General features: G+C 42.4%; 1 protein-coding gene across 2 annotated transcripts in view; it reads right to left on the bottom strand.

Annotated features, from left to right (window-relative positions):
- Positions 1 to 246: 246 nt before the first annotated feature.
- LOC147020152 (uncharacterized) overlaps positions 247 to 26,683 on the bottom strand; it is a 140,775-nt gene continuing 114,338 nt past the window's right edge. The window contains exons 2-4 of one of the 2 annotated variants that reach the window (XM_085895199.1): positions 22,429 to 22,473; positions 15,727 to 15,791; positions 247 to 338 (exon numbers count right to left, since the gene is read on the bottom strand). In XM_085895199.1, the coding sequence (XP_085751325.1) occupies positions 316 to 338; positions 15,727 to 15,791; positions 22,429 to 22,473 (133 nt within the window). In that variant the 3' untranslated portion in view covers positions 247 to 315. The remainder of the gene's footprint in view (positions 339 to 15,726; positions 15,792 to 22,428; positions 22,474 to 26,683) is intronic. The other variant, XM_085895198.1, reaches the window with a different exon arrangement.

Below are 26,683 nucleotides of genomic sequence, written 5' to 3'. Positions count from 1 at the left end.
AGAAAGAGGGGAGGGGAGAAAAAGGAGAGAAGAAGGGCAAAAGTGATAGTAAAGGGAGAAGAAGGGGAAAGAGGAAGACAGGAAGACATAAAAGGGTGTTAAAATTGCATATGTAATAAGTACACTATCCTTTATATGCATCTGCCTTCGGTTGATGACGGTGCAACAATTTGGTTCCACTTTGGTACATGGTCCTGGGTCATTGGAAACGAGGAAAAGAGTGCCGATATATGCTGTATTACGTTCCCACGAGGTCTTACCTTTGGGGTTCCGATCAAAACACGATATTTGGATGTGCAGGTGGATCATACCGCGTCAGCACCTGCAAGACGTGACAGCTGGACACGAATGCAAATTGTGAGTCAGGCTGACACAGAGGCGATCAAACGACTAGTTCACGTCAATAAACCAAGCGTTCCATTTCTTATTTGTAATCAATTGGAACAATTCGAGCGATAATTGCATATTTTGTTAAATCAATCTATTTGCTCGACATTGTTGTCAAATTACATATCTCAGGTTGAAGAGTACAAACACAAAGCAAGTGAGACAATATAGGCTCAAATATCCTGCATGCAGATCAGTTCGAGGATAAGGTTTTCACATGTTTCAGGAGATAGATCAACAAGAGTCCTTGTGCCAACATTTTCCCAACTCCCCGAGTACAGCCACCCAGTATCAATTCGCATTTCCCACAAACAAACAAACAAATGAAATTGCTCGTTGAGCAAGGAATTGCCGGAATAACTTTGTCATATCTCCATGATCTCAGAAAAAACAAAAACTTGGAAATCAATTTGATTCTTACAAGTCGATAGGGCAACTGTTTAATGAGTTATAGCACTTAGTTTGGTCATGATCATAACTTGGAAGTCAATCGGACTTGAAATGGCGTTTTTATCGCAATTTGAAAGTTTTGACCTGACCCCCCCTGACATTCGACCCCCGACCGCTTAGAAGGGTGTTGGTGTGACACCCCCAATGAGACGTATGGTTGGATGCAGAATTGGAAGATGCACATTTTGGATTTGGTTTGAAGTCGATACGACCATTTTAGCGGACCTTATTGCGAAAATAAGAATTTCGGTTTTTTGGTGACCTTGACCTTTGACCTCGATTCACCAAAAACGACAAGTGTCTAAGTTGGACCATGGCCAACGTCTGTACCCAGTTTGGTCATGATCGCTGAAACGGTGTGGCTGCTACAGGGTAAACAACACACACAAACAAACAGACAGACAGACACACACAACCGACCAACATAATTGCCGAAATCCGAAGGATTCCGGCAATTAACAAACAAGAAAGACGTCGTTCATCGCACGACACTTGTGAAATCCAAATAAACAATATGCTTGCAGGTTTTTGATTGGAGAACCAATTTACAATTCAGTAACCCAATATGCAAATTCTGTTCCACTTGTAGAGTACCCAGCCTCAGGGTGGGTGGAGATTGTGCATTTACTTGCTGAAAAAAGGTATAGTTTGTATCTTACAAGAAGACTCTAAAGATGTGTGTGGTGTGCTGTGCACCTGAAGGGGTGTAACGGGTCTTCAGTTATAAAGGGTCTAAGGTGTCTCAGGGGTGTAAAAGTCTCAAGGGTCTAAGTGGTCCAAATGATCTCTCGGGGTCGATGAGGGTTTTAGGGGGTTTATATATCCAAAGGATATTTTCCAATGGTAGTGAGGGTCAAAAGAGATTTAATGGGTCTAACTGGTCGAAAGAGTGTAAATGTCTTCAGGAGTCTGTAGGGTCTTAAAAGTGTCTAAAAGGGGTCTGGTTCCAGTTTTGGAGCGATGGTTGGTTCTCTCCAGGGGCCTCTGCCAACTTTCTCAAAGATAAGTTTCCGGTCGTTGTTTGTCGGGCTTTGACCGTTTATTTTGTTGCCTCCACGTTTACTGTGTGTTCTTAGTTTGCTTTTGTTTCAACACTTGTGATAATTCGGGGAGTTTTAGTCATTCTTGACATCGGGTTTCCCTGAGGGCGACCTGTCTTCTCATCAATGTGCAAGATTGTGTTTTATTTGTATTTTCTCCTTATTATCATCAGTTTTTATTTTCTCCACTTTTCCCTCCACCCTCCTATCTACCCCTCTCAACTATACCCTCTGTTTCACGTCTTAAAATATTTTAAAAATCACAACAAAAAAAGCTTTTCTCTTCTCACCATTCATACCACATAACCACATGCTTCCTGCACCGACTCTGCTTCCTCATTCCTCTTGTTCAAATTCAACATCTTCTTTCTACTTTTGCTGACTCACATTCACCATACACCTTCATGATTTCTTTATTCAACCTTTCCTTCACCTAACCTTACCTAATCTTAAAAAAAAAAAATATATATATATATATATATATATATATATATATATATATATATATATATGTATTTTCACTTCTTGCCTGACACCTCCTGTAACCATGTGATTTCTCTACCTCGTCTTCCTCTTCCTGTAACTTTCGCAAACCTACCATCTTCCTCCTACTTTAGCCCATCCACATTCACCATACACGTTCAAGCTTTTATTCTTCAACCTTTCCTTCACCGATCTCACCTATAGTGGGGCAACTTAGCATAACAATTGTGCATTTTGTGAGGAAAGCACCAAATTTGGCACATGAGTAGCCTATCATATTATGAACAGATTTGGATATTGGGCCATCTCAAATTCAGCCGCTGATGGCTGTGGCAGCCATTTCCCACTGCCATCAAAAATTTGAGATGGTCCAATATCCAAATCTGTTCATAATATGATAGGCTACTCGTGTGCCAAATTTGGTGCTTTCCTCACAAAATGCACAATTGTTATGCTATATTTAGCTAAGTTGCACCACTACTAATCATTTTTTTTTTAAATAAAGTCTCTGAAAATGTTTCGACTTCCTCTTTCACACATGTGGTTCTCTGTATTGTATCATAATTCACTCTTTTTCTTCTTGAAAAGACTTTTCAATTTGACGCTCCTTTCATCCCGTGACGAAAAAGTCCAACTGTTACAATGTTTCTTTCCTCCATTCTCTTAATTCACCTTTATTGCATCCCTCATGTAATATCTTCAATCGCATCTCTGACTTAAAAAATTTAAAATCCCACTTTGCAATGTATGTTTGTGTTCCATCAATCATCCTGGTTTTTTTTCCAACTTCAGTGCCAATTCAACCCACCTCCTTACATTTACCTCCTCCTAACCTCTCCCCTGTTATCCCCTCTTCTTACCCCTCCCACCTTGCGCCACATCCCACCTCCACTCTTAGCACCTCTTCACTGTCTTCTGCTTCAGTTGCAGCTCCTCCTCTGTTGTCCCAAACTGTGCAGTGTTCTAACATCTGTGGACTCCATTCTAACCAAACAGATATCTCACTCTCTCAATCAGTACACTCCTCAACATCTCAAACATGCTTGTTCTTTCCTCTCAGCACACTTCTCCATCTTCCCAACACCTCAATTCTTGTGCCTCCCCCTGCCCGCTCTCTTCTTTACCATACCTCCACCAAGTCTCATCCATCCCCTCTCCCAACTTCTCTAATCACCTTCCTGCCTCTTGGCCGTGCTTGCTCTTATCATCTCCCCTCCCTCTCAAAGCAACCTTCACACACTTCCCCTCCAAGCTTTTATCTCACCTTTCTCAAAAACTCCCCCCTCACCATTCTCGCTCAACTCTCTCCTCTCATCCTCCTCCCTCCAATCTCCCCCCTCACTGCCCTCACTCACACATTTAATCTGACCTGACCTGTGAGTCAGGTTAGGTCAGATTATATCTGTGACTTGCTACAGGTACCATGTAAATTTGTACGAACCTGTTCCATGGTTGGGTTGTAGGCAACTTAACCGCCTCCCACACCAAGTTTCTTGGTGAGAGGGTGTATGACATGGACACCCAGCAGAATGAAGAACAAAACCTGTCAATGGGCGGAGGAGCTCCTTGTGAGCCAAAGGCCATCCATATCTAGTGCCCAACTGTGTCGGCGAACGTCCTCCTGCAGTTGGGTTACTTTTGATGAGGAGGTTGGTGGCATGATTTGCACTCCGGCCACCGTAAAACCCTTCATTCAGCAAAACAATCCAAAAGCAAAAAGAAATCTGAAAAACCACTCCGTGGGAGTACTGCCGGTGCAGCTGCCCTTCACAGGGCAGCTCACCGGATGATGGGATTGGGGCAAAGCTTTTGAGAGCCCCATTTTTTAATCATAGTAGGGAAACCACAGGGTAATCTTCCCTGTTAAGATTGCGGTAGTGTGTGTCAGGGTGGTGCTGAGGTGTCCTCCACCAGACGGTGGTCTCCTTGGGTTAACCTGGGGCGGTTCCTTCGGGTGGATGCCTGGAATGTCCTATCCCAAAGAGAGGATGATCACACACCCAATCTGTTATCATCTGAGCTCAAGAGTTTGGACATCGGTATTGCAGCACTCTCTGAGGTTCGGAGACCAGATTGCGGTGACATCATGGCAGGTGGTTACACCTACTATTGGTCTGGTCGCTCTGATGGTTACCATGCCTAAGGAGTTGCTGTGGATGTATCCCATAAGCTGATTCCAATGATAATTGAGGTAACATCTGTTAACGAGTGTATTATGAGATGAAGAATTTGTCACTCCTTGGGTGTCATTTCCCTGGTCTCTGTAGATGCTCCGACTGAGGCAAGTGATCTCACTGTGAAGGACGCATTCTCTGTGTGAAGTCTGTGGTAGATCAGTGCCCCAGGTGAAATACTCTTCTTGTCTTGGGGGATTTCAATGCATAGACTGCAACTGATAGGGATGGTTATGAGACATATTTTAGTCCCTATTGGTCTGGAACTGTGAATCAGAATAGCACTAAATTCCTAGACTTTGCAAGAAGTCATGGACTTAGGGTGAGTTGTTTATGATTTCAGCACCCACAAGCTCATTGCTGGACTTGGTATTCCAACGCAGGTGGTGTGGCAAAGGAGATTGACCATGTGCTCGTTGATGTTCACTGGAGGATGATCCAGAACCGCAGGGTCCACCAGAGTGCTCAGTTCCTAAACAGTTCATCACTAACAGCTGGGTCCTTAGTGACTGTTGGGCATTTTGGGTCCTCAGTAACTTTTGGGTCATCTGGGTCTTTTCGGTCTTCAGGGTCTTTTGGGTCCTTGGGGACATTTAGGTCATCTGGGTCTTTTGGGTCATAGGTGTCTTAAAGGGTCTTAAACAGTCAAAGGGGTCTCAGCAGTCTAAAGCATCGAAAGGTACATTCCAAGAGTACGTAATTAATAGACGTTCATGTTGTCTGCAACCAACGTTCAAACAGGACGTGATCAAGAGGTGTATCGTCACATGGCTTCACGGACAGCTTCACAGACGGACCGCGCTTTTGATTTATATATGTAGATATCAAGTGAATCGGATGAAAATTGAAAATTAATGTGACCTTGTCCTTTGACCTTTTGACCGAAAAAAAGAGAAGGCTTTCTGCACGTCACTACCTCTACATGGTGCTTAAGTTTCGTGAAGATTTGAGTAAAAATGTGACGTGTAGGTGATTGAAAAAAGCAGACACATTCAGACAGAATAACAAACCGGACCAACCGATATACTGGACTTGAAAATCTTCGATGTCACAAGGAACACATAGCCAAGTATGCTTCAACACATCCCCCCCCCCCGCCATGTTTCCCCTTGAGTGACGCCTGGACCGCCAATGGGCGCCGAGTGGGCGGGCCTTGGCGACTTCATGGGGTGGGAGTCTTCAGAGGAAATAAAAGGTGTCGCTCTTGGCAGCTCAAAGCTCGTCTGGTCTGGGGTTTAACAAAGGAAGTGCTGCAAAGGCTCCAAAGGGGAGGGAGCATGATGAGTCTGCAAGTGATCCATCCCTCTGCCTGGGAGCTGTGTCCACAGCCAGCTGGCTCTCCCACTGACTCGTTTCTGTCTCTGGCCCCCGACCGTCTCCAGCTGTTTCAGTGCGGTGGTTGCTCTTGGGGATTTTGCGGTGCCCAAACCTTCTGAAGTTGATTATATTGAGTGCATTGCTGTTCTCTTCCCCACTCCACATTTGAATACACACAACCTTTTTGTTTCATAACCCAGAGTTTTCATCGGATCTTCGTTGAAACTTGCCATGTGCATGCAGAAAGCCCACGCGCAGGCAGTAACCATCTCCGATTTTGGAAATTCTTCCGAGAAAAAAAGTTGACATCATAATATCGCCGCTAATGGAAATCGCCTATACCATTATCTCCGAAACTAGGCAAGCTGTTTGAATTTTGTTTGCAGGAATCAAGCTGGGTATTAGCACAGATAATATTTATCGCAAACCTGATACATCACAATTACGTCATATTCGTTTTTATGACGTCATAATTAAGAGGATGAGGATCTTAGCTCATTTGAGCTTGTTTTGTTTGGTTGCAGGACCACAAGAGAAATTATAATAGATTTTTGCTACTATTGGGAAAAGGAGAAGTGTGTGTGTGTGTGTGTGTGTGTGTGTGTGTGTGTGTGTGTGTGTGTGTGTGTGTGTGTGTGTGTGTGTGTGTGTGTGTGTGTGTGTGTGTATTTGTGTTCAAAATTCCCATATTGGATTGAAGTGCATAACACTTGTTTAAATTCTCTCTCCAACTCAGTGCGGTGACCTGCTCGCAACGCCATTTTGAGTGCTTGGCACGGAGAGAAGTCGAGCGCCACGATGTCTGGCCTGATCAGCCACAGATGCTCCAAGATGAGTTTGGTACAGGAGCAAATAGCAAAGTTGGGGACTCGAGTCAGCAACTCAGAATTGACTCGCCAACTCGGAATCGAGTTACACTCAAGTCACAAAATTATGCGACTTTCCACTTGATTCAGACTTGACGAAAATGACTTGAGACTCGGACTTGGTGTCTGAGGATTTGCAACTTGCTTGCAACTTACATGCGACTTAAGTTTATAATGACTTGTTCACAATGTTCGGAAAGTAATCGTTGAAAAAACATCGAATTAAAATGGGTTTTTAGATCCTCGTGGAGGATCTCGATGTCTTACTCACATTGTTGTTCTTCATCTTCTTCTTGTGGACTTTTTTGTTTCACAGCCTACAGTTTTCATTTAAACTTCCTGAAACTTGGCAAATATATGTAAAAATACCCTGTGCAGACAGTTACCATCTCCGATTTTGAAAATTCCTCCCAGAAAAAAGTTATGACGTCAAAATATCTCCGCTAATGAAAATCGCCTAAAAAATTATCTCCTAAACTAGGCAAGCTTTTTGAATTATGTTTGTGGGAATCGAACAGGGCATTAGCAGAGATGAATTACCGCACATATGATACATCACTATGACGTCATATCAATTTTTATGACTTCATTCCTATTTTTTGACATTTTTTGTTTCACAACCCAGAGTTTTCATCGGATCTTCGTGAAACTTTCCATGTATATGCAGAAAGCCCACGCGCAGGCGGTAACCATTTCCGATTTTGGAAATTCTTCCCAGTAAAAAAGTTGACGTCGTAATATCACCGCTAATGGAAATCGCCGATACCATTATCTCCGAAAATAGGCAAGCTGTTTGAACTTTATTTGCGGGAATCAAGCCGGGCATTAGCACAGATAATTTATCGCAAACCTCATACATCACAATGACGTCATATTCGTTTTTATGACGTCATCATTAAGAGGACGAGGATCTTAGCTCATTTGAGCTTGTTAAAATAAATGGCAAATTATTTTCAGTTGTCGGCGTGCGTGGTTCGTTCAATGATGACATATACCGTGTACAGTGTACATGTGTACATGTGTAGCGTGCCAGAGCTTCCGGACGTCAGATTGCACACTTCTTCACAAAGATTAAATGGAGTGTCCACTCTCCAGACAGCACAGGACTAAGCCCACCATGTCCAAGTGGCAAGCATCAGTCTTATCAATGTAGGAAGCACAACTTCAATAAAACCATGTTTATATGTCATCAACATTCATGTAAAATTGGGGAAACTTTGCCCCACGCACATCCCAACCTGACAAATGATTTTGTGATGATTTAAATGCCTTTTAATTTGGATTATTTAAACTTCGTCAATAATTGTAAATTATATCAAGACAACAACTGAAGCTAAAAAGTTAAACATTTCATTTTCTCCAGTGTCCTGCCTTTCTACTTCCACAGCGTCCTACCCATTCCTAATTCCTGAGCATCCCACCCCCTTCCTGATTCACCAACTTCCTTCCTGATTCACCACCTTCCTTCCTGATTTTATGTTTCATTTAACATACATAATAAATTAATATACAAGTAAATTATTAAAATATCCTTCCCATTCCACACTGAAAAATTTGCTTGTATGGGTAAACTATTTAAACATAAGCTGAGGTTACTCACTGGTCTCATGTACATATGTTCGAATAGGTACACTAGATATGAGAAGTAAATTTAGCACAACTTAATTTTTGCTGGGAATAAAGCAAAAAAAGTCCACTTTATGAAGTTGACAAATAACAAGCTCGAATGAGCTAAGATCCTCGTCCTCTTAATGATGACGTCATAAAAACGACTATTACGTCATTGTGATGTATCAGGTTTGCGATAAATTATCTGTGCTAATGCCCGGCTTGATTCCCGCAAACAAAATTCAAACAGCTTGCCTAGTTTCGGAGATAATGGTATAGGCGATTTCCATTAGCGGCGATATTATGACGTCAACTTTTTTTCTAGGAAGAATTTCCAAAATCGGACATGGTTACCGCCTGCGCATGGGCTTTCTGCATATACATGGCAAGTTTCACGAAGATCCGATGAAAACTCTGGGTTGTGAAACAAAAAAATTCAAAAAATAGGAATGACGTCATAAAAAATTGATATGACGTCACAGTGATGTATCATATGTGTGGTAATTCATCTCTGCTAATGCCCTGTTCGATTCCCACAAACAGAATTCAAAAAGCTTGCCTAGTTTGAGATAATTTTTGAAGTGATTTCCATTAGCAGAGATATTTTGACATCATAACTTTTTTTCTAGGAGGAATTTTCAAAATCGGAGATGGATACTGTCTGCACAGGGTATATATATATATATATATATATATATATATATATATATATATATATATATATATATATATATATATATATATATATATATATATATATATATATATATATATATATATATATATATATATATATATATATATATATATATATATATATATATATATATATATATATATATATATATATATATATATATATATATATATATATATATATATATATATATATATATACCAATATGCCAAGTTTCAGAAAGTTTTGATGAAAACTGTAAGCTGTGAAACAAACAAACAAAAAATGTCAAAAAATAGGAATGACGTCATAAAAATTGATATAACGTCATGGTGATGTATCATATGTTCGGTAATTCATATATGCTAATGCCCTGTTCGATTCCCACAAACACAATTCAAAAAGCTTGCCTAGTTTCGGAGATAATTTTTTAGGCGATTTCCATTAGCGGAGATATTTTGACGTCATAACTTTTTGTCTAGGAGGAATTTTCAAAATCGGAGATCGTTACTGTCTGCGCAGGGTATTTTTACATTTGTATGCCAAGTTTCAGGGAGTTTTGATGAAAACTGTAGGCTGTGAAACAAAAAAGTCCACAAGAACAACAACGTGAGTCAGACTTCAAGAACCTCTACGAGGATCTAAAAACTTGAGTAAAACAGCTTTTCAGAACATGCATTGCAATAAATGAAGCCGTGTGTCTTAATTCCTTGATAGCTCGTACTCAAGATAGGCTTATAAGTAAATATGGGACTTGACGCAAGTTGAAATAACACTACAGTGACTTGAGACTTGCTTGAGACTTGGTTCAAGTGACTTGTTGACAACTCTGGCAAATAGGCTCTTGATCCAGCTCAGAGCCTTGGGCTATTGGCCAACATGACCACTGTAACAATATTTTGCAGTGTGATGTGTTATCAAGGTTTAATTGGTCCATTGCTACACAGTGTAACACTCAACGATATAATGTGTCCAATTCATGAAAACATTTGGACAGTCAAGTATGACAGGTATAGATAGCTGTTTATTTGAGTGCAACCTGATAGAAGAATAATCATAACTCTATATTTGGATGTCATGGTCAAGGTTATTGATCAACTCCTTTCTATTTTACATGTCGTTCATATGTTCAAGAAACTATTGATGCGGTTGTGGAAATTCGCAAACCACCATTCAGGTCCCATAGGTGAGATATCTCTGTAAGTACATGTGTAGTCAGCCCCAAACCCGTTGTTTAGAGGGAATAAATGTGATTTATTCGGGCTGCGACGCTTTGAGATAGCCGTTTTTCTGTTCTATCTTTATTTTGAACCAACCACGTCTCAACCGCCATCACACAACAACCACCAATCACAACGCCGCTTCACAACAACAACAACAACAACAACGCCAACAGCCACGATCTTTACCTTCACAACTCGCTCCCGCAAACATTGCATCACCGCCATTCCAAACGGCACCATGGCCATAAACCACCACCATAAACCCTCCACCACCTTCACCTCTCTCCTTCTGCGACCATTCCCGCACCACTTGTGAGCACCGAGCGTCAGGCTGTCCTGGGCTCGTACGGGATGCGCGCTGAGCCGCGAGTGCAAAATGCGGCCTTTCCGAGGAGAATTCGGATCAGGAATGATACACGCCCACTTCTGATCCGTCCAATCAGCAAGTACGGGGCAGTTTGGCCCCGCCTCCAGGCGCGTCGGTGTAGAATCGAGATATGCAAATTATAGGATCAGGGGAGACTCACGCCCCTTTTTTCCGTCCAATGGGCGAGCGTGGCTCCACCCCCGAGCTCGTTCTGATCCAGAAATTTGCATATGGGTTCTCCTGCCGGCCTATAAAGCACCGAGCGTGGGGCGAATTTGGGAGAGTCAGTTTTTTGGTTGGAGAGCAGTGTGGCAGCGGCAGAGTGTGGCAGTGGCAGAGTGTGGCAGTGGCAGAGTGTTTTGGGTCGAGTCAGTTTTGGTCGAGTCGGTTTTAGAAGAGCGGAGAGTGGCAGAAAGGCAGAGTCGGTTAAGGCAGAGTCGGTTTGAGCAGAGTCGGTTTGGGCAGAGTCGGTTTGGGCAGAGTCGGTTTGGGCAGAGTCGGTTTGGGCAGAGTCAGTTTGAGTCGAGTCAGTTTTGGCAGAGTCGGTTTGGGTCGAGGCGGTTTTAGAAGAGCGGAGAGTGTTTTGGGCAGAGTCGGGTTGGAGCGCGGAGTGGAGTTGGGAGGCGACGGCGTACAGGTGGTTTGCTGCAGTTGGCTGAGGAGAATTAGGGAAGAGACCGAGGAGCTCGGGTCCGAGGCAAGGAAGACGGCGGTCGGCGACGAGGTCGCGGTGGAATCGCTCGTCACGGGACCCAAGCAAGCCAGCTATCCTCTTTCCCCAGAGCATCAACAATTTCCCTCCCCCCTTTTTCCCCCGCACTGAGATAATGCGAAAAGGGGGCCCCGTTCCCACCCCACTCCAAGCAGTGCCAACGAAACCCGCGAAGGAGCACGAAGTCGGGGCACCGCCGCGCTGCCACGTTTGCGACTCATCACAAAGACACGGGTAGGATCCACCCGGTCTCGCGGACCTGACCGCTCTTTCAGGTCCCACGCAAATATTGGCCCACAGGCCCCGTCTGCCCCCTTGTCTTTGAGAGTGGCCCTTTCCTTTTGTTTCTGTGTAAACGTGTGTGTGTGGCGCCAGTCTGGTGAAGTAAAACTGTTAAGTGTTGCCGTGTGTCGGTCTTATTCGGTAGTATCTCTGCGTCATTGTTTCTTTTGTTACATCTGCTTTTTGTGCATAATTGCTTTAACTGTATATGTGTGCTTTCCGTGTGCCGCGGAATAAATGTGCATCATGTTGAACTGTTTTCCCGTTTCGCTTCATCTTTTCTTAAATTGAATCTCCATCTTGCTTCACGTAAAGGGTTGGTAGTGGGCTTAATACGCCCGATAATTAATCGGAACCGTCGAGGCCGACGATAACACCGCTCGGTTATCCCGATAGTACGGAACGGGTCCCTTAAGCGGCCCGTGTCCGGAGTCGACCTGCGGCGAGGTGCGATCACCGAGTCTACCCTCCGCGTGGGTACTTAGGTAGGTCGAGTTTGGCGAACAACCCTATCCCACGCGGGGGGGCCGATTGGCAAGATCGTGGTGAGGCCGAAAGGCCCACCCGTGACTAGCTCCTGGCGTTAGTCCGAGAGGGTCACGACAGAAATGTCCATCCGGTGGGCGACGTGCCGACGCCGGCGGGCGCGAATTCGCAACACTATCATCAACATTCCCACTTTGTAACCATTTTGTAGCCCTTGTCAAGATAGCTTTGAAAAATATGCATGCAAATGCTGAGAGTTGACATTTAAATGTATCTCATCATCTTGTTACGGGCCAGGGGGTCGGCCGCCAACCGACCACTCTGAACGGAGCCGAAAGTCGAGTCAGCCCGACCGATCGCCCGGAATATAGATTGCCGCCCGGATAACTCTGAGCGACGGGTCCTTGTACAAGAACCGAAATACGCCAATCGGCAGATCACGTGGGGTAGGGTCGATTGCCAATCTTCAATGTACCTAAATACCCACGTGATCCAACTACCGGGGTATTCCACCCTCGATGGAACTCATACGGAACAAACCGCCGAGGCGAGCCTGTCCGTGCACGATTCCGAGCGGCGTAATCGCCGAGAACCGTCGGTCCAAATGTCCCCCTATTACGGCAAACCAACGGCTTCCTAACTCCCAACACACGAAATGTTCAGTCAATGAGGGAATGGACGCAACGAGCAGGTTTACATTCACACAAGGACATTTATTATAATAAAACACGTATGCAATTAAATAAGGCAAAACTCGTATGCAATTATACAAGCAACAAAAGCACGACAAAAGAACTACAACCGTCAACTTATTATGTACAGTCATTTACACTTAACAGCAGTTCCTACTTATTAGACGGGCCCATGGACACACGTACGCACACACACACACCCAAGAAATGGTGGCAGAGGCCTTTACTAACGAGCTCCAGCTCGGAGGACAGGTGAGCTGAAACTCAGAGCTTGACTCGAACCTTTCCACCTCGTGTGGTCTTCAACTTGTCCGGTCCCGGGCTCCAGCGAGAGCGAGCTGGATCCAAATCGCCGTGAACCGCATTTCTTCCCGAGCTCCCGCGGATCCTCCCGCGCTTCTCAACACGTGCCGGTGAGATGAGGCACCGATCCTTCCTGTCGATGTGTCGCTTCCCCGAGGATCCAACTCCAAGAAGAGGCCGATGCGTCGCACCAAGCCGGGAAACAAAATGGAGAACGAAAAGCTCCACGAACCAAGAAGAAGAGGAAGAAGAGGAAGAAGCCTCCACTCACAGCTCAAGCCGAACAACCGGCTCAAGTTCCTTCCAAAACAAAGCAGCGGCCGAAGCTCATTGAGCCAGCCGAAGCAAAAAGGTTCCGAAGGCCTCAAGCCAAGCAAGCCAAGCAGGACCCGATGTCCTGCTGAACGACTGCTCTCTCCAAAGCAAAAAAAGCTTACTCCTCCCACGGGACTCAGCAAACGAACTCTGCACATGGGACTCAGAACGGGACTCTTTATGAACTCTGCCACGGGACTCCCACCACGAAAAAAGAAAGGATCTCCTCTTTATCCTTCCCACCCCCTCCCCCGCACCCGGCATGACTCATGCCCTCGTGATCCACCCCCCGCTCAACCACTGGTGCGAGGGAGTTGTTGACGTCACGGGATGGCAGGGTTCTTCTTCCTCTTTGCAGAAGAGGGGGACGGACGTCTGCATTGTTTCGTTCCCTAACTATTAAATCGATCCGCAGCGCATCTAATCGATCTCTGAACATTTAAACAATGAAAGGTGAGCTATCTAGGGAACATGCACTTATCGACATAGTTGACTAAGGGTACCTGTATGTTGTGTGCAATTGAATTCCAAATTCGTAACAATATGCAGGCTGGCAGGATGGCCTCGAGGTACGCACACTCGCCTTCAAGCTGTCTAACCTGTGTTTGAATCCCAATCCAGCTATGAACTGTCATCCCTGTGTTTCACAGGCAGGGTGATTCAAAAATGTGTGTGCCGTCCCTCAGATGGATGTTCAACTGGATGGTCCCATCTGCCGACATTAGTTGTTGGACGTTAATATCCCACGCTGTTTTCGCGAAAAGTAGGCGAGCTGTCGTCATCACCCTGGCCAAATTCCAAATTCCTGCGCCGATCTACATAGGGCATTGCATAGCAGCAGCAGCATAGCCGCATCATAGCCGAATCATAGCAGCGGCATAGCCGAATCAGCGGCAGAGCCGCATCCTCAGTTAATGATGCTACCCTGCAGCCTTGTGCTGGACACAAAAGAAGAAGAAGAAGAAGAAATGTCACATAAATATTTCCAGTGAATTTACAGAAAGAGAAAATTACAAAATGACATTAATTTAGTCATCTTCATTTGAATAAGCCTATTCCGCATTCTGATGTGACTCCTCATCATCCTCCTCCTCAATGTTGGAGCAAGTCGGGAACTTGCAGGCCATTGTGCATTTGAGACCATTCAAAATGTACATCCATTCCGATGGCCAGCAAGCTCAAACACACCTGCATGATATTGGACTAAGGATGACTTCTTGGGCTGGAGAACCTGTCATCCATTTGATAACAAGAATTTATTTTTCGTTTGATTCCCAACCATGTCCTTCAGTGGGGTCTGGAATGTCAGGGGAAATTTTGAGGCTCCATCTCTAGATGGCAGGCTGAAAAGTTTGCTTGGAGAGTGTGCTGCAGAAGAGTGTCTTCTCATGATGTTGTCGTCACATTGTGACAGACTCAACATCCCCTCTTTCTACCACGGAACATTTGGTATCGCAGGCCGTTCACATTGTCTGCCTTAGTGTTGCTGCAGTAAAGTTGGCAGGTGCATTACTGGAGGACGTTGGACACTTCTCTGGGAATATCCCAGTTGGTACAGAGAAATGCAAATGTTTTCCTGAACTTTTGACCTCGAATAATAATTTTTGACTTTCATATATATATATATATATATATATATATATATATATATATATATATATATATATATATATATATATATATATATATATATATATATATATCTCTCTCTCTCTCTCTCTCTCTCTCTCTCTCTCTCTCTCTCTCTCTCTCTCTCTCTCTCTCTCTCTCTCTCTCTCTCTCTCTCTCTCTCTCTCTCTCTCTCTCATCAGCTAGTGTACTGTGAGAGTAACACTCAGTCCACAGATGAAATCTCAACAAGGCAGTGCACACATCTTTTCCAAATTCTGCACTCAGTTTTGTGATTATCAAACAAGTGTTACACGAGTTTTGGTGTCCCTTCAGATAAAAACTTTCCTTTTGTTTTGTGCTGAGGCAAAGGCAAAGGCAAATGATGAACACATCTATCATGCTTCAAGTGTCGCATCTGCCTCTTCTGTTTTTTTTTTTTCTTGACAGAGTGAAGCTCATGGAAGAGCAAGGTTAAATTGACAGCGGGGTAGCAGAGAAACAATTGGGCACAACCAGCAAGGGGGTAAACAAACAGGAAAGAGAGAGAAAAGGAGGGGAGGAAATAATTAAACGAACCAGCAAGTAACAGAGTTGGGTTTGGAAGGATTAATATGGGTAATAGAGATCATGGGTCAGGAAGGGGATGACACGAGTTGGGAGTTTCATTAATCTCTTGGCAGCCTTTGTAGTTTAATGCATCGGTTACCACACACGAACATGTTTTTGTCACCAACCTTTTCTCTTCTTCTCTTCTCTTTTTGTCACCAAACTTTTCTGTTGTTCTCTGCTCTTTCCAGCTCTGTGCAAATAAATTTGTCAACTTGTTATTACGATCTGTGCACGGCAGTAATTTACTCCAATTTTTATCTCCATGCTTTTTGAAAAAAATGGGGGGATATTGTAATCGGCTCCATCTGTCCATCCGTCCGTCCGTCTGTCTGTCTGTCTGTCTGTCTGTCTGTCCATCCATCATGCTATCTCCTAAACGGTTGAACAGAAATTCAGCAAACTTGGTAGTTGTGTTCACTACATGGCACAAATGCAAAAGAGCAGTATAATTTTGGCCCCACACCATGGTCAAATACCAAAAAAATACAATTACAAGCAAATTCTTAATGAAACTTTGTATGTGCAATCAGCATTGGGGGACGCATTAAATATGTAACGATTTTTTGGATTTTACCCCTGATACATGCCTGAGTGTGTGGGGACTTGGGGTCACAGGGATCAAAATGAAAAAAAAATTAACTCAAAATTTGATATCGGGTCATTGCTGGTGGAACTTTATACCATCTTTCAACTTTGCTTTCGGTGGGAGGCATGGGGATTTGCGATGGAGTGCCATCAACTTCGCTCCACTTCATTTTGTGGCCTGGACTTATTTAACTGCAAATAACACCTTCTTTTTAACCATGACTCACACGCTCTGCAGACTTGATGAACTGGATTCTGTATACATCAAATACTATATCGATTCTGTCGCTTGTCTGGCCAGCATGAAGAATCTGTGTAACGATTTAATCAGAGAGCTAATCAAATATATGATTCTCACCATGGAGTTCCTGAAGGAGTCCCATGTGGCATCAATAAGGGCAGCAGATGTGACATCAGATGAATCCTCTTAGCAGATGACACTATATTTTCCAGGTGTTTCACTGGAATGATTTTCTTCATTGGGCCATCACCATAAGCCAACACCCAAGGTAAAGGGCCGAGCGAGTGACATGGAATGTCCCTCGTGTCCAGTTTTCTGTTTTGAGCAATGAGAACAATTCCCAAATACCCTTCGGTCAACTTTCAAGTCAATTTGTTTATTAATACCTTTTACTCCCCTGACTACTTTTTTTTTTTTCAATTCACTGAAAGTTTTCAAGTTCAGCCCTCTGATGGTGCTATAAAAATCTTTACCCTTTTATAGTCATTGCTCCTAGAAATTCTGGTAAGCTCCTTTTTTTCATGATGTTAAGAGATGATCAGAAACCTCATGTGGTGCAGCTGCCCCAATACATTATGCACATCAGATCTGAAGGATCTTGAAATGGAATTGTCCAGTTGTCCTCCAGCAGATCAACAAAGGAGTCAATATTAGCCTCATCTCTCTGAATTCAAGGCTTCTCAAGATTGTGCATGAGTGAGACCATGTGATTTGACAGAAACATGTTCATGGAGTTGCCTCAATGCTGCTGCCTGATGCTCAGCTGAAAGATAATAGTCTGATATTGCTGCCTGGTTTGAGGTTAAGGCCACATGTCCCTCCAGAATTTTGAGTATCCTTGTTCACAGATTCTTCAGTGGTTTGATCCATAGCAATTTGACCAAAAGGATTTGTTTGCCTGAACTCAACAGAGAATTCATTGTTTTGAAAATGATATACAAGTCTGGACAGGTCTTATTTAGTCACGTCATCTGAGCATAGTTTACAGGAAGACACCTAGCATAGTTGATTTTGTCCATCTAGCAGAGTTGGTTTTGCTCATTGCAAAGCACCAAGGTGCCACGTCACAAATTCAGGATGGACGAAGGTGCCAGTGACCCTCTGACAGCACAGAGTCCAAGCAGGACCTTGACCATTTTCGTGCAAGTCATCAAAAGCGGTGTAAGTGGACCCATTTCATGCCGCAAGACATCCAGGTAAGTGATGAACAAGTCAAGAATTTACTTGCATTCTTGCATGATTCATTCTTCAATGCAGTGTGTGTTGCATGTCATGTTCTGATGAAGCTAGCATACTGTTCAAATAGTGTTATTCAGCTTTGGAAGATGTTTATCGTGGTTGGTCTCAATCAAGCCATTCTGCAAAGCCAGTCCATGCTAACCTCATCAATGCTTCGTACGTCAGCTTGTGGAGACAGACTACTCAGTTATACTGTTTTCTTTCCAGAACCCTAATGATTGATCCATCAGCAATGACTTGGAATTGACGTTACAACAGACATCCGTAAAAAATCTTTTCTTAGTTTCTCGGTTTTGTGGATAAAACATAAATGGTGTTTACTGTCTTCACATCTTCTGTATTGCTTTTTCCATTGATTGAAAAAGCATTCTTACACTATATTTTGTTGTGGACACAATGATTTTGTAAAATACTAGGAATTCATTGAACAGCTTGCCATGTTCCTTGCTGTCTTGGGAAACAAGGACATGGGCAAGATCTATGAGAGTCAAATTTGATTGCTTGTGATGACATAAAATTCCATAATATTTTGTTCAATTAGTGCTGAACAGAGGTTTTTGAAAGTGCAAAAAGGCGATTTTTTTTCTACAGTGTTAAAGTATACAATTCAGTTGAAATGAAATAACGATTTTAAAGGTCATATAAAAAAAAATTCGGAAGTTTAGCACTGTTGATGCAGCGTCTTTTACACCATCTTATTTGATACTGTCATGTCTGAGGCTCACTAACGTGTTATGCCTCAGCGCTGAAGGCCTTGCGAATGCCCCCAACAGATTTCCAAAACAGTTCTGTGCTGCATTCAGTTATGATAACTTCCAGTTACTGTTCCCCAAGGACCATTCCATAAAAACCAAACCAGGCAGCAGAACGTGCACAGGAGGCAATGAGTAAGAAGATATCTCTTATAATTATAAGGGTGGTTTTTATAAAGAAAAGTACAGGGAAGAGGGAAGACGTGACGTGATCACAAGCGGTACAGACCAAGCAATCAATAGACACAGATAGGAATGAGGGGGCATGGAAACTTATGTACAGTGAATAATAAATAGACCCCACTAAGGTGCTGACAAAACCGATTCACACGAAGAACAATGGGGCAAGTGATGTCTTGCATGGCACAAAGTGATTGGTATACGCAGGTCGCTGGTGCATAGACAAAGTGCTGCTTGGAATGGGCAGTATCATAGGAATGATCCGGTCAAAGATGGCAGAAGAAGATGATGCAGTGAAAGACGGCAGAATAGAAAAGATAGTGGCCAACTAGAGGTAAGGCGAGAAATGCTTACTGCCTTCAAGTTCAGCTCCAACTCTCCATGCATGTCTCGCTGCAGTCCACGCACCTCTCTGTACATTGTCCCAACCTTCTTCCTTCACCTCCCATCCTCCTCTCCCCCACTCCGGTCCTTTGGCCTGCCATCCACACTCCGGGACCTTCTTTTTCCTGCCACAGACTCTGTGATTGGATGCTCGCACCTTGAGGGAGGTCCATCCCTCGGACCGACCTGCTCACGGGGTAGCCCCAATAAAAACAAGTCTTCTGATCGTTTGCTGGGCTTCGCATCCTATTTTGCCACCATGGCGCAAACATTGGTCAGACAGACAGTCCTACAGAGCCACTTTCACATGCCGTGAAACTTCAAGTTCTTCACCTGGCCTCGCCTTACAAAAGGTCAGACATTTTACAACCTTATTTTGTCGACTTTTAAGTTCATACTCACTGCTTCCTCAGTGCATGTACAAGACACTTACGCTGACAGGTCCCTGTTTACAAGAGTAATCTACGCTATGTGAATCACACGGTCCATAATATGGTCTTACTAAATTCTAACAAAGGACCTCTCGACCCATTTCCACGTAACATATTACATTAGTTCTTCGTTCCTGTTGATTGTGTCCTTTATGACGTCTTTAAAAACAGTAAGTTTCCTGTTTGGAATGATTTTAAATTTTGTTTAACCGCCACACAGGCAGACAGAGTAAAAACGATTATCTCACTCCTCTCTGTGGGTGTTCGATCGGGACAAATTCAGAACCAAAGTACTGTTAAACTACAGGTTTGTTTTCCGATTCATGCTCTGATTCGTGTTCAAAATATAATATTCAATTGAAATTAAGTTGTTCATCAATCACAACCGGACGATTGTAGACAGACAGACAGAAGTGAACTAATTGCTTCACCCACTTTTTGCTTTGCGGGGACAGGGTAATAACTAAAATATGTGTGTAAAACAAAATATTGTTTTGGTTAAGATCTCAAAATGAAAACTTGAGTTATGGTTGCATGTAAAAACATAATTATGGAGTTAAAAAATTGGTACCAAAACTTATGCATGTTCTACAACTTTCATATGCGTCGACAGATGTCTAGGAAGAGGAGATTGGGACCATACTCTGTGCAGAGCGTTGGTGCTGCTTAAGCAGTCTCCTTGGCTATTGGGTACAATCCTGGACGGGTCGCCACTGACACAGTATACCAGCATGCTGGCACTCATTTTACCGACCCCGGAAGGATGACAGGCCGAGTTAACCCCACCTGGTATTAATTCAACAGCTGAGCAGGATTTGAACTCAGGACCCTAGGATCCAAAGCCACTACCCTAACCATTAGGCCAACACCAGGCATAGATGTCTAGAAACAATCCAAATGAAGCTATAGGCAAAACACGAATATACGTATTGATGCAAAGTTTCAGATAAATGTGGAAATTAAGGAATAAATCGACTCATTATAAGATTATGGTGAACCATAACAGGAAAATAGTAAAAAAAAAAAAAAAAGAAGAAGACTTTTTGGAGCAGCCTCCATCTAATTTTATTAGTAACTTCAAGGGCACTCAGTGGAGCATTACCTCTGCTACGTAATGCCTGATCCACGAGAACATATCGGGCCCGTTACATTTTTGAAATATGCTATGTAATCGATTTTGGCCCTACCTCTCAATGGTAAAGAATCACTTTAGAAATTAAATGTCTCGTGTCCAGATCCGGATTCGGATCTTCACCAAAATCAAAACATTTCGTCACGGTCACACACACAACCTGTCCACCAAGTTTTGTCTGAATCCGTCCACAACTATTTGAGATATCGTGCCATATATTAGTTTCGCCCAATCTCTCAATGGTGAAGAATCACTGAAAAAATTATCGGATCAGACTCCGGATTCGGATCTTCAACAAAATTGAATCAATTCTTCCTTGTCACACACCCAACATGTCCACCAAGTTTCATCTGAATCAGTCAATAGCTTTTTGAGATATGAGATTTTCTTTTTGAGATTCTTTTTTTTTTTGAGCACACAAACAAACAAACAGACAAACAAGAAGACGACGTCATGCAGTGCATGATACTGCAAAATCCATAAAACAAATTTGATCTCAAATATAATTGGTGGTTGAATTCAATGACCAAATGTGCAACTCTTCTTCAGATTTACCTGAGTTGTTGACCTTTGACCTATGTTGACCTTTTGGTCGATGTTGACCTCAAAAATAATTGGCTAGTCGAATTCAGTGAGCTGAAATGTAAATCCTCTTCAAATCCCGTCAATCGGATGAAAATGGTCAATTTTAGAATTTGGCCTATGTTGACCTTTTGACCAATGTGGACCTACAAAATAATTAGTGATTGAATTCAGTGACCTGAAATATATATCCTCTTCAAATTTCAAGTCAATGGGATGAAAATTGAGGATTTTAGAAATACCACCTTAGTTGATGATCTTGGGACTATGTTGACCTTTTGGTCTCTGTCGATATCAAAAATAATTGACTGGTTTAATTCAGTGACCAAATATGCAACTCCTCTTCAAATTTCAAGTCAATCGGATGAAATTTGACAATTTTAGAAAGTCGGCCTATATTGTCCTTTTGGCCAATGTTGACCTCAAATATAATTGGTGCTTGAATTCAGTGACCTAATATTCAAATCATCTTCAAATTTCAAGTCAATCGGATGAAAGTTGAGGATTTTAGAAACACCAACTTAGTTGTTGACCTTTGGCCTATGTTGACCTTTTGGTCAATGCTGACCTCAAAAATGATTGGTGGTTGAATTCAATGACCTGATATTCAAATCCTCTTCAAATTTCATGTCAATGAGATGAAAGTTGAGGATTTTAGAAATACCTCCTTAGGTGTTGACCTTGGGCCAATGTTGACTTGTTGGTCCATGTTGACCTTAAAAATAATTGGATGGTTGAATTCAGTGACCTGAAATATAAATCCTCTTTAAATTTTAAGACAATTGGATGAAAATTGAGGATTTTAGAAACACCAACCTAGTTGTTGACCTTTGGCTAAGTTGACCTTTTGGTCGATGTTGACCTCAAAGATAATTGGCTCGTCGAATTCAGTGAGCTGAAATGTAAATCATCTTCAAATCTCAAGCCAATCGGATGAAAATTGACACTTTTAGAAATTCGGCCGATGTTGACGTTTTGGTCCATGTTGACCTCAAAAACAATTGGCTGGTTGAATTCAGTGACCAGAAATATAAGCCCTCTTCAAATCAAGAAAAAGAAAATTGAGGATTTTAGAAAGACCACCTGTTTTTGACCTTTGGCCTATGTTGACCATTTGGTCCATGTTGACCTCAAAAATAATTGGCTTGTTGAATTCAATGACCTGAAATATAAATCCTCTTCAAATTTCAAGTCAATCGGATGAAATTTGAGGATTTTAGAACTCCCACCGAAGTTGTTGACCTTTGGCCTACGTTTACCTTTTGACCTCAAACACAATAGGCTTCTTTCTTATGACCCACCTTGCCATGTGGTGAAGTTTCGTGAAGATCGGTTCAAAATTTGACCTGTAGGTGACAAACAAACAGACAGACAGAATAACAAAATCGACAAACCAATATACAGTACTTGAAAAAATCTTCAATTTTGCAAGTAAAAAACAAACAGACAGAAAGGTGTGAAAACATAACCTCCTTCACCTTCGGTGGCAGAGGTAATAAAATGAGAAAGAACTTTTTTATGAGTAATAAAAAAATTAGTAATAAAATGAGAGCGATATTACTAAAAGGAGCAGATGCCTCCTATTTCCTGAAATATCTCAAATCCAATAGCACAAGACCACACAAAACATCAAGGTTTGCCACCTTGGTGTTGTAAACAACATCTTTGACAAACACCCACAGAAAAAACAAGGACAAATGTGCCCAAGAGCCATGTCCTAAGGCAATAACAACTTCCGATATTTCGTCACGGGCCTTGATGGAGCCAATAGCGAGACTCGTCATGGAGGCTCCTGTTCATGATGAGAAAATCATGTATTTACGAAATAACTACACATTAAATGGAATAATCTTTAAATAGTAACGTGAACTTTTCGAAACTTTAAAGCAAATGTCCGAATATATTTAAAAGTTCATGATAGACGCTCTCAAAAGGCACCGTCAATGTGAGGATGTGTACAGGTGTTTCGTATTTAAGGAGATCCGGATCCTGCATATAAAAGAGGCGAGTCCTAAAGGTTTTGTAATAAGAATAAGAATAAGAATAAGAATAAGAATAAGAATAAGAATAAGAATAAGAAGACGACGGAGCTCTCCGGCTCAAAGGACAAAGGCCCAATGAGGGGGAGCACCGTCTTGTTGAAAAATGATCTCGGATTACAGGTCTTCAATCTGTGGGAAGGCCAATCCTTCCAACATGTTCATGTAAATTATTGGGGTTAATGTATCCTCCACAAAGAAAAAGGGTTATGGAGAAGGCCGCACCACACATTGACCTTTGGACAGTCGTGTATGTGATCAATGGCCACGTGGGGGCTTTGCACATTGTGTAGGAATATATACTGTGCTTTTCATTTTTTTTCTTTCATTTATATACATTTTTTATTAACGGATGCTTTCTGATGGTTCTGTGATTTATGACTGATTCTGTTCGGATGACTTGGTGTATCGGCTTCGATGTCCATCGGCAAGCAAAATTTCAGCTTTCTACTCTACGTCATCCGGGAGGCACCGATCTTTAATATCACTCAGTTGGTGAGTCATTAGTTGGAAAGATATATATATATATATATATATATATATATATATATATATATATATATATATATATATGTATGTATGTATGTATGTATGTATGTATGTATGTATGTATGTATGTATGTATGTATGTATGTATGTATGTATGTATGTATGTATGTATGTATGTATGTATGTATGTATGTATGTATGTATGTATGTATGTATATATATTTGCCCCACATATGGGCAAAAAGAATGGAACTGCGCCTGGTGTTGGCGCAGTGGTTAGGGCAGTGGCTTGGGACACAAGAGGTCCTGAGTTCAAGCCCCGTTGGGACACTGAATTAATATATATATATATATATATATATATATATATATATATATATATATATATATATATACATTTCTTCTTCTTCTTTCGGCTGCTCCCTTTAGGGGTCGCCACAGCAAATCATCCGCATGATCCGCATAGTGATTTGGCACATGTTTTACGCCGGATGCCCTTCCTGACGCAACCCTGGTCGCCTCTTACGACACAGGGATATGGTACACCTATTTTAACCGGGGTATACACCGGCCCAGTACACAGGTACTCATTTCGCCGACCTCGGAAGGATGACAGGCTGAGTCAACCCCCTGGTGTATTAATTCAGTGGCCCAACGGGGCTTGAACTCAGGACCTTTTGGATCCCAAGCCGCTGCCCTAACCACTGTGCCAACACCAGGCTTATATATATACATATATATATATATATATATATATATATATATATATATATATATATATATATATATATATATATAAATATATATGTAAATATAAATATATATATATATATATATATATATATATATATATATATATATATATATATATATATATATATATATATATATATATATATATATATATATATATATATATATATATATATATATATATATATATATATATATATATATATATATATATATATATATATATATATATATATATATATATATATATATATATATATATATATATATATATATATATATATATATATATATATATATATATATACATACATATACCAAGTCGAAAACACCAAGGGGGTTGACTCAGCCTGCCATCCTTCCGAGGTCTGCGAAATGAGCACCAGTTGTACTGGGCCCGGTGTATGCCCCTGTTAGAATAGGTGTACCATATCCATGTGTCGTATGAGTTGGCCAGGGTTGCGTCAGGAAGGGCATCCGGCATAAAAACCTCTGCCAAATCATTATGCGGACAATAAAACGGATTTCCATACCGGATCGGTTGAGGTCCGGGTTACCAACGACCGCCACCGGTAGCGATGGTCAGCAGGGTACCGGTGGAAATTGTGCTACTGCTGGGCGAAGGAGGAGAGGGAGACGGGGAAGGCAGGTCCAGAGGCAGTGGGAGAGGGGGAAGGGTAGAAGTGTGGAGGTGAGACTTGGAACTCTGAATGTTGGGACTATGACTGGCAAAGGGCGAGAGTTGGCTGATATGATGGAGAGAAGAAAGGTGGACATACTGTGTGTACAAGAGACCAAGTGGATGGGGAGTAAGGCGAGGAGCATTGGAGGTGGTTTCAAACTGTTCTACCATGGTGTGGATGGGAGGAGAAATGGTGTCGGGGTAATCCTGAAGGAAGATTATGTCAAGAGGGTATTGGAGGTGAGGAGAGTGTCTGACCGAGTGATGGGTGTGAAGTTGGAAATTGAAGGGGTGATGATGAATGTCGTCAGTGCATATGCCCCACATATGGGGTGTGAGATGGAATATAAAGAAGATTTCTGGAGTGAGTTCGATGAAGTGGTGGAGAGTGTATCCAAGGATGAAAGAATGGTAATTGGAGCAGATTTCAATGGACATGTAAGGGAAGGGAATAAAGAGGATGAGGAGGTGATGGGGAGGTATGGTCTCAACAAGAGAAATGTGGAAGGGCAAATGGTGGTAGAGTTTGCAAAAAGAATGGAAATGGCAGTGGTAAATACGTATTTCAAGAAGAAGGAGGAACACAGGGTGACATACAAGAGTGGAGGAAAGTGCACACAGGTGGATTACATATTAAGTAAGAGATGCAACCTGAAAGAGATTAGTGACTGTAAGGTTGTGGCAGGGGAGAGTGTAGCTCGACAGCATCGATTGGTGGTCTGTAGGATGACTTTAGAGGTGAGGTTGAGGAAGAGAGTGAGGGCTGAACCAAGGACCAGATGGTGGAAGCTGAAGGAGGAAGACTGTTGCGTGAAATTTAGGGAGGAGGTGAGACAGGCGTTGGATGGTGGTAAAGATGGGTGGGATGATTGGGCAACGACAGCAGAAGTTGCGAGGGAGATAGCTAGGAAGGTACTTGGTATGACATCTGGACAGAGGAAGGAAGATAAGGAGACTTGGTGGTGGAATGAGGAAGTACAGGAAAGTATAAGGAAGAAGGGGTTGGCGAAAAAGAAGTGGGATAGTCAGAGAGATGAAGAAAGTAAGCAGGAGTACAAGGAGTGGCGTCGAAAAGCAAAAAGAGAGGTGGCAAAGGCCAAGGAAAAGGCATATGACGAGCTGTATGAGAAGTTGGATACAAAAGAAGGGGAAAAGGATTTATACCGATTGGCACGACAGAGGGACCGAGCTGGGAAGGATGTGCTGCAGGTTAGGGTGATAAAGGACGCAAATGGGAATGTGCTGACGAGCGAGGAGAGTGTGTTGAGAAGGTGGATGGAGTACTTTGAGGAGCTGATGAATGAAGAAAATGAGAGAGAGAGAAGGTTGGAAGAGGTGGAGATAGTGAATCTGGAAGTGGGGTGGATCAGTAAGGATGAAGTGAGGACTGCTATGAAGAAGATGAAAAGTGGAAAGGCGGTTGGCCCAGATGGTATACCAGTGGAGTCATGGAAGTGCTTCGGAGAGATGGCAGTGGGGTTGTTAACCAGATTGTTTAATAAAGTCTTGGAAAGTGAGAGGATGCCGGAGGAGTGGAGATTAAGTGTACTGGTTCCGATTTTCAAGAATAAGGGTGATGTGCAGAGCTGTGGA

This window comes from Eptatretus burgeri, chromosome 9 (assembly GCF_056783735.1).
Source record: "Eptatretus burgeri isolate ZD-2024b chromosome 9, Ebu_testis_v1, whole genome shotgun sequence".
Classification (NCBI taxonomy): Eukaryota; Metazoa; Chordata; class Myxini; order Myxiniformes; family Myxinidae; genus Eptatretus; species Eptatretus burgeri.
Note: the sequence above shows the minus strand (reverse complement) of the source record. Positions and strands in the feature narration are given on the sequence as shown.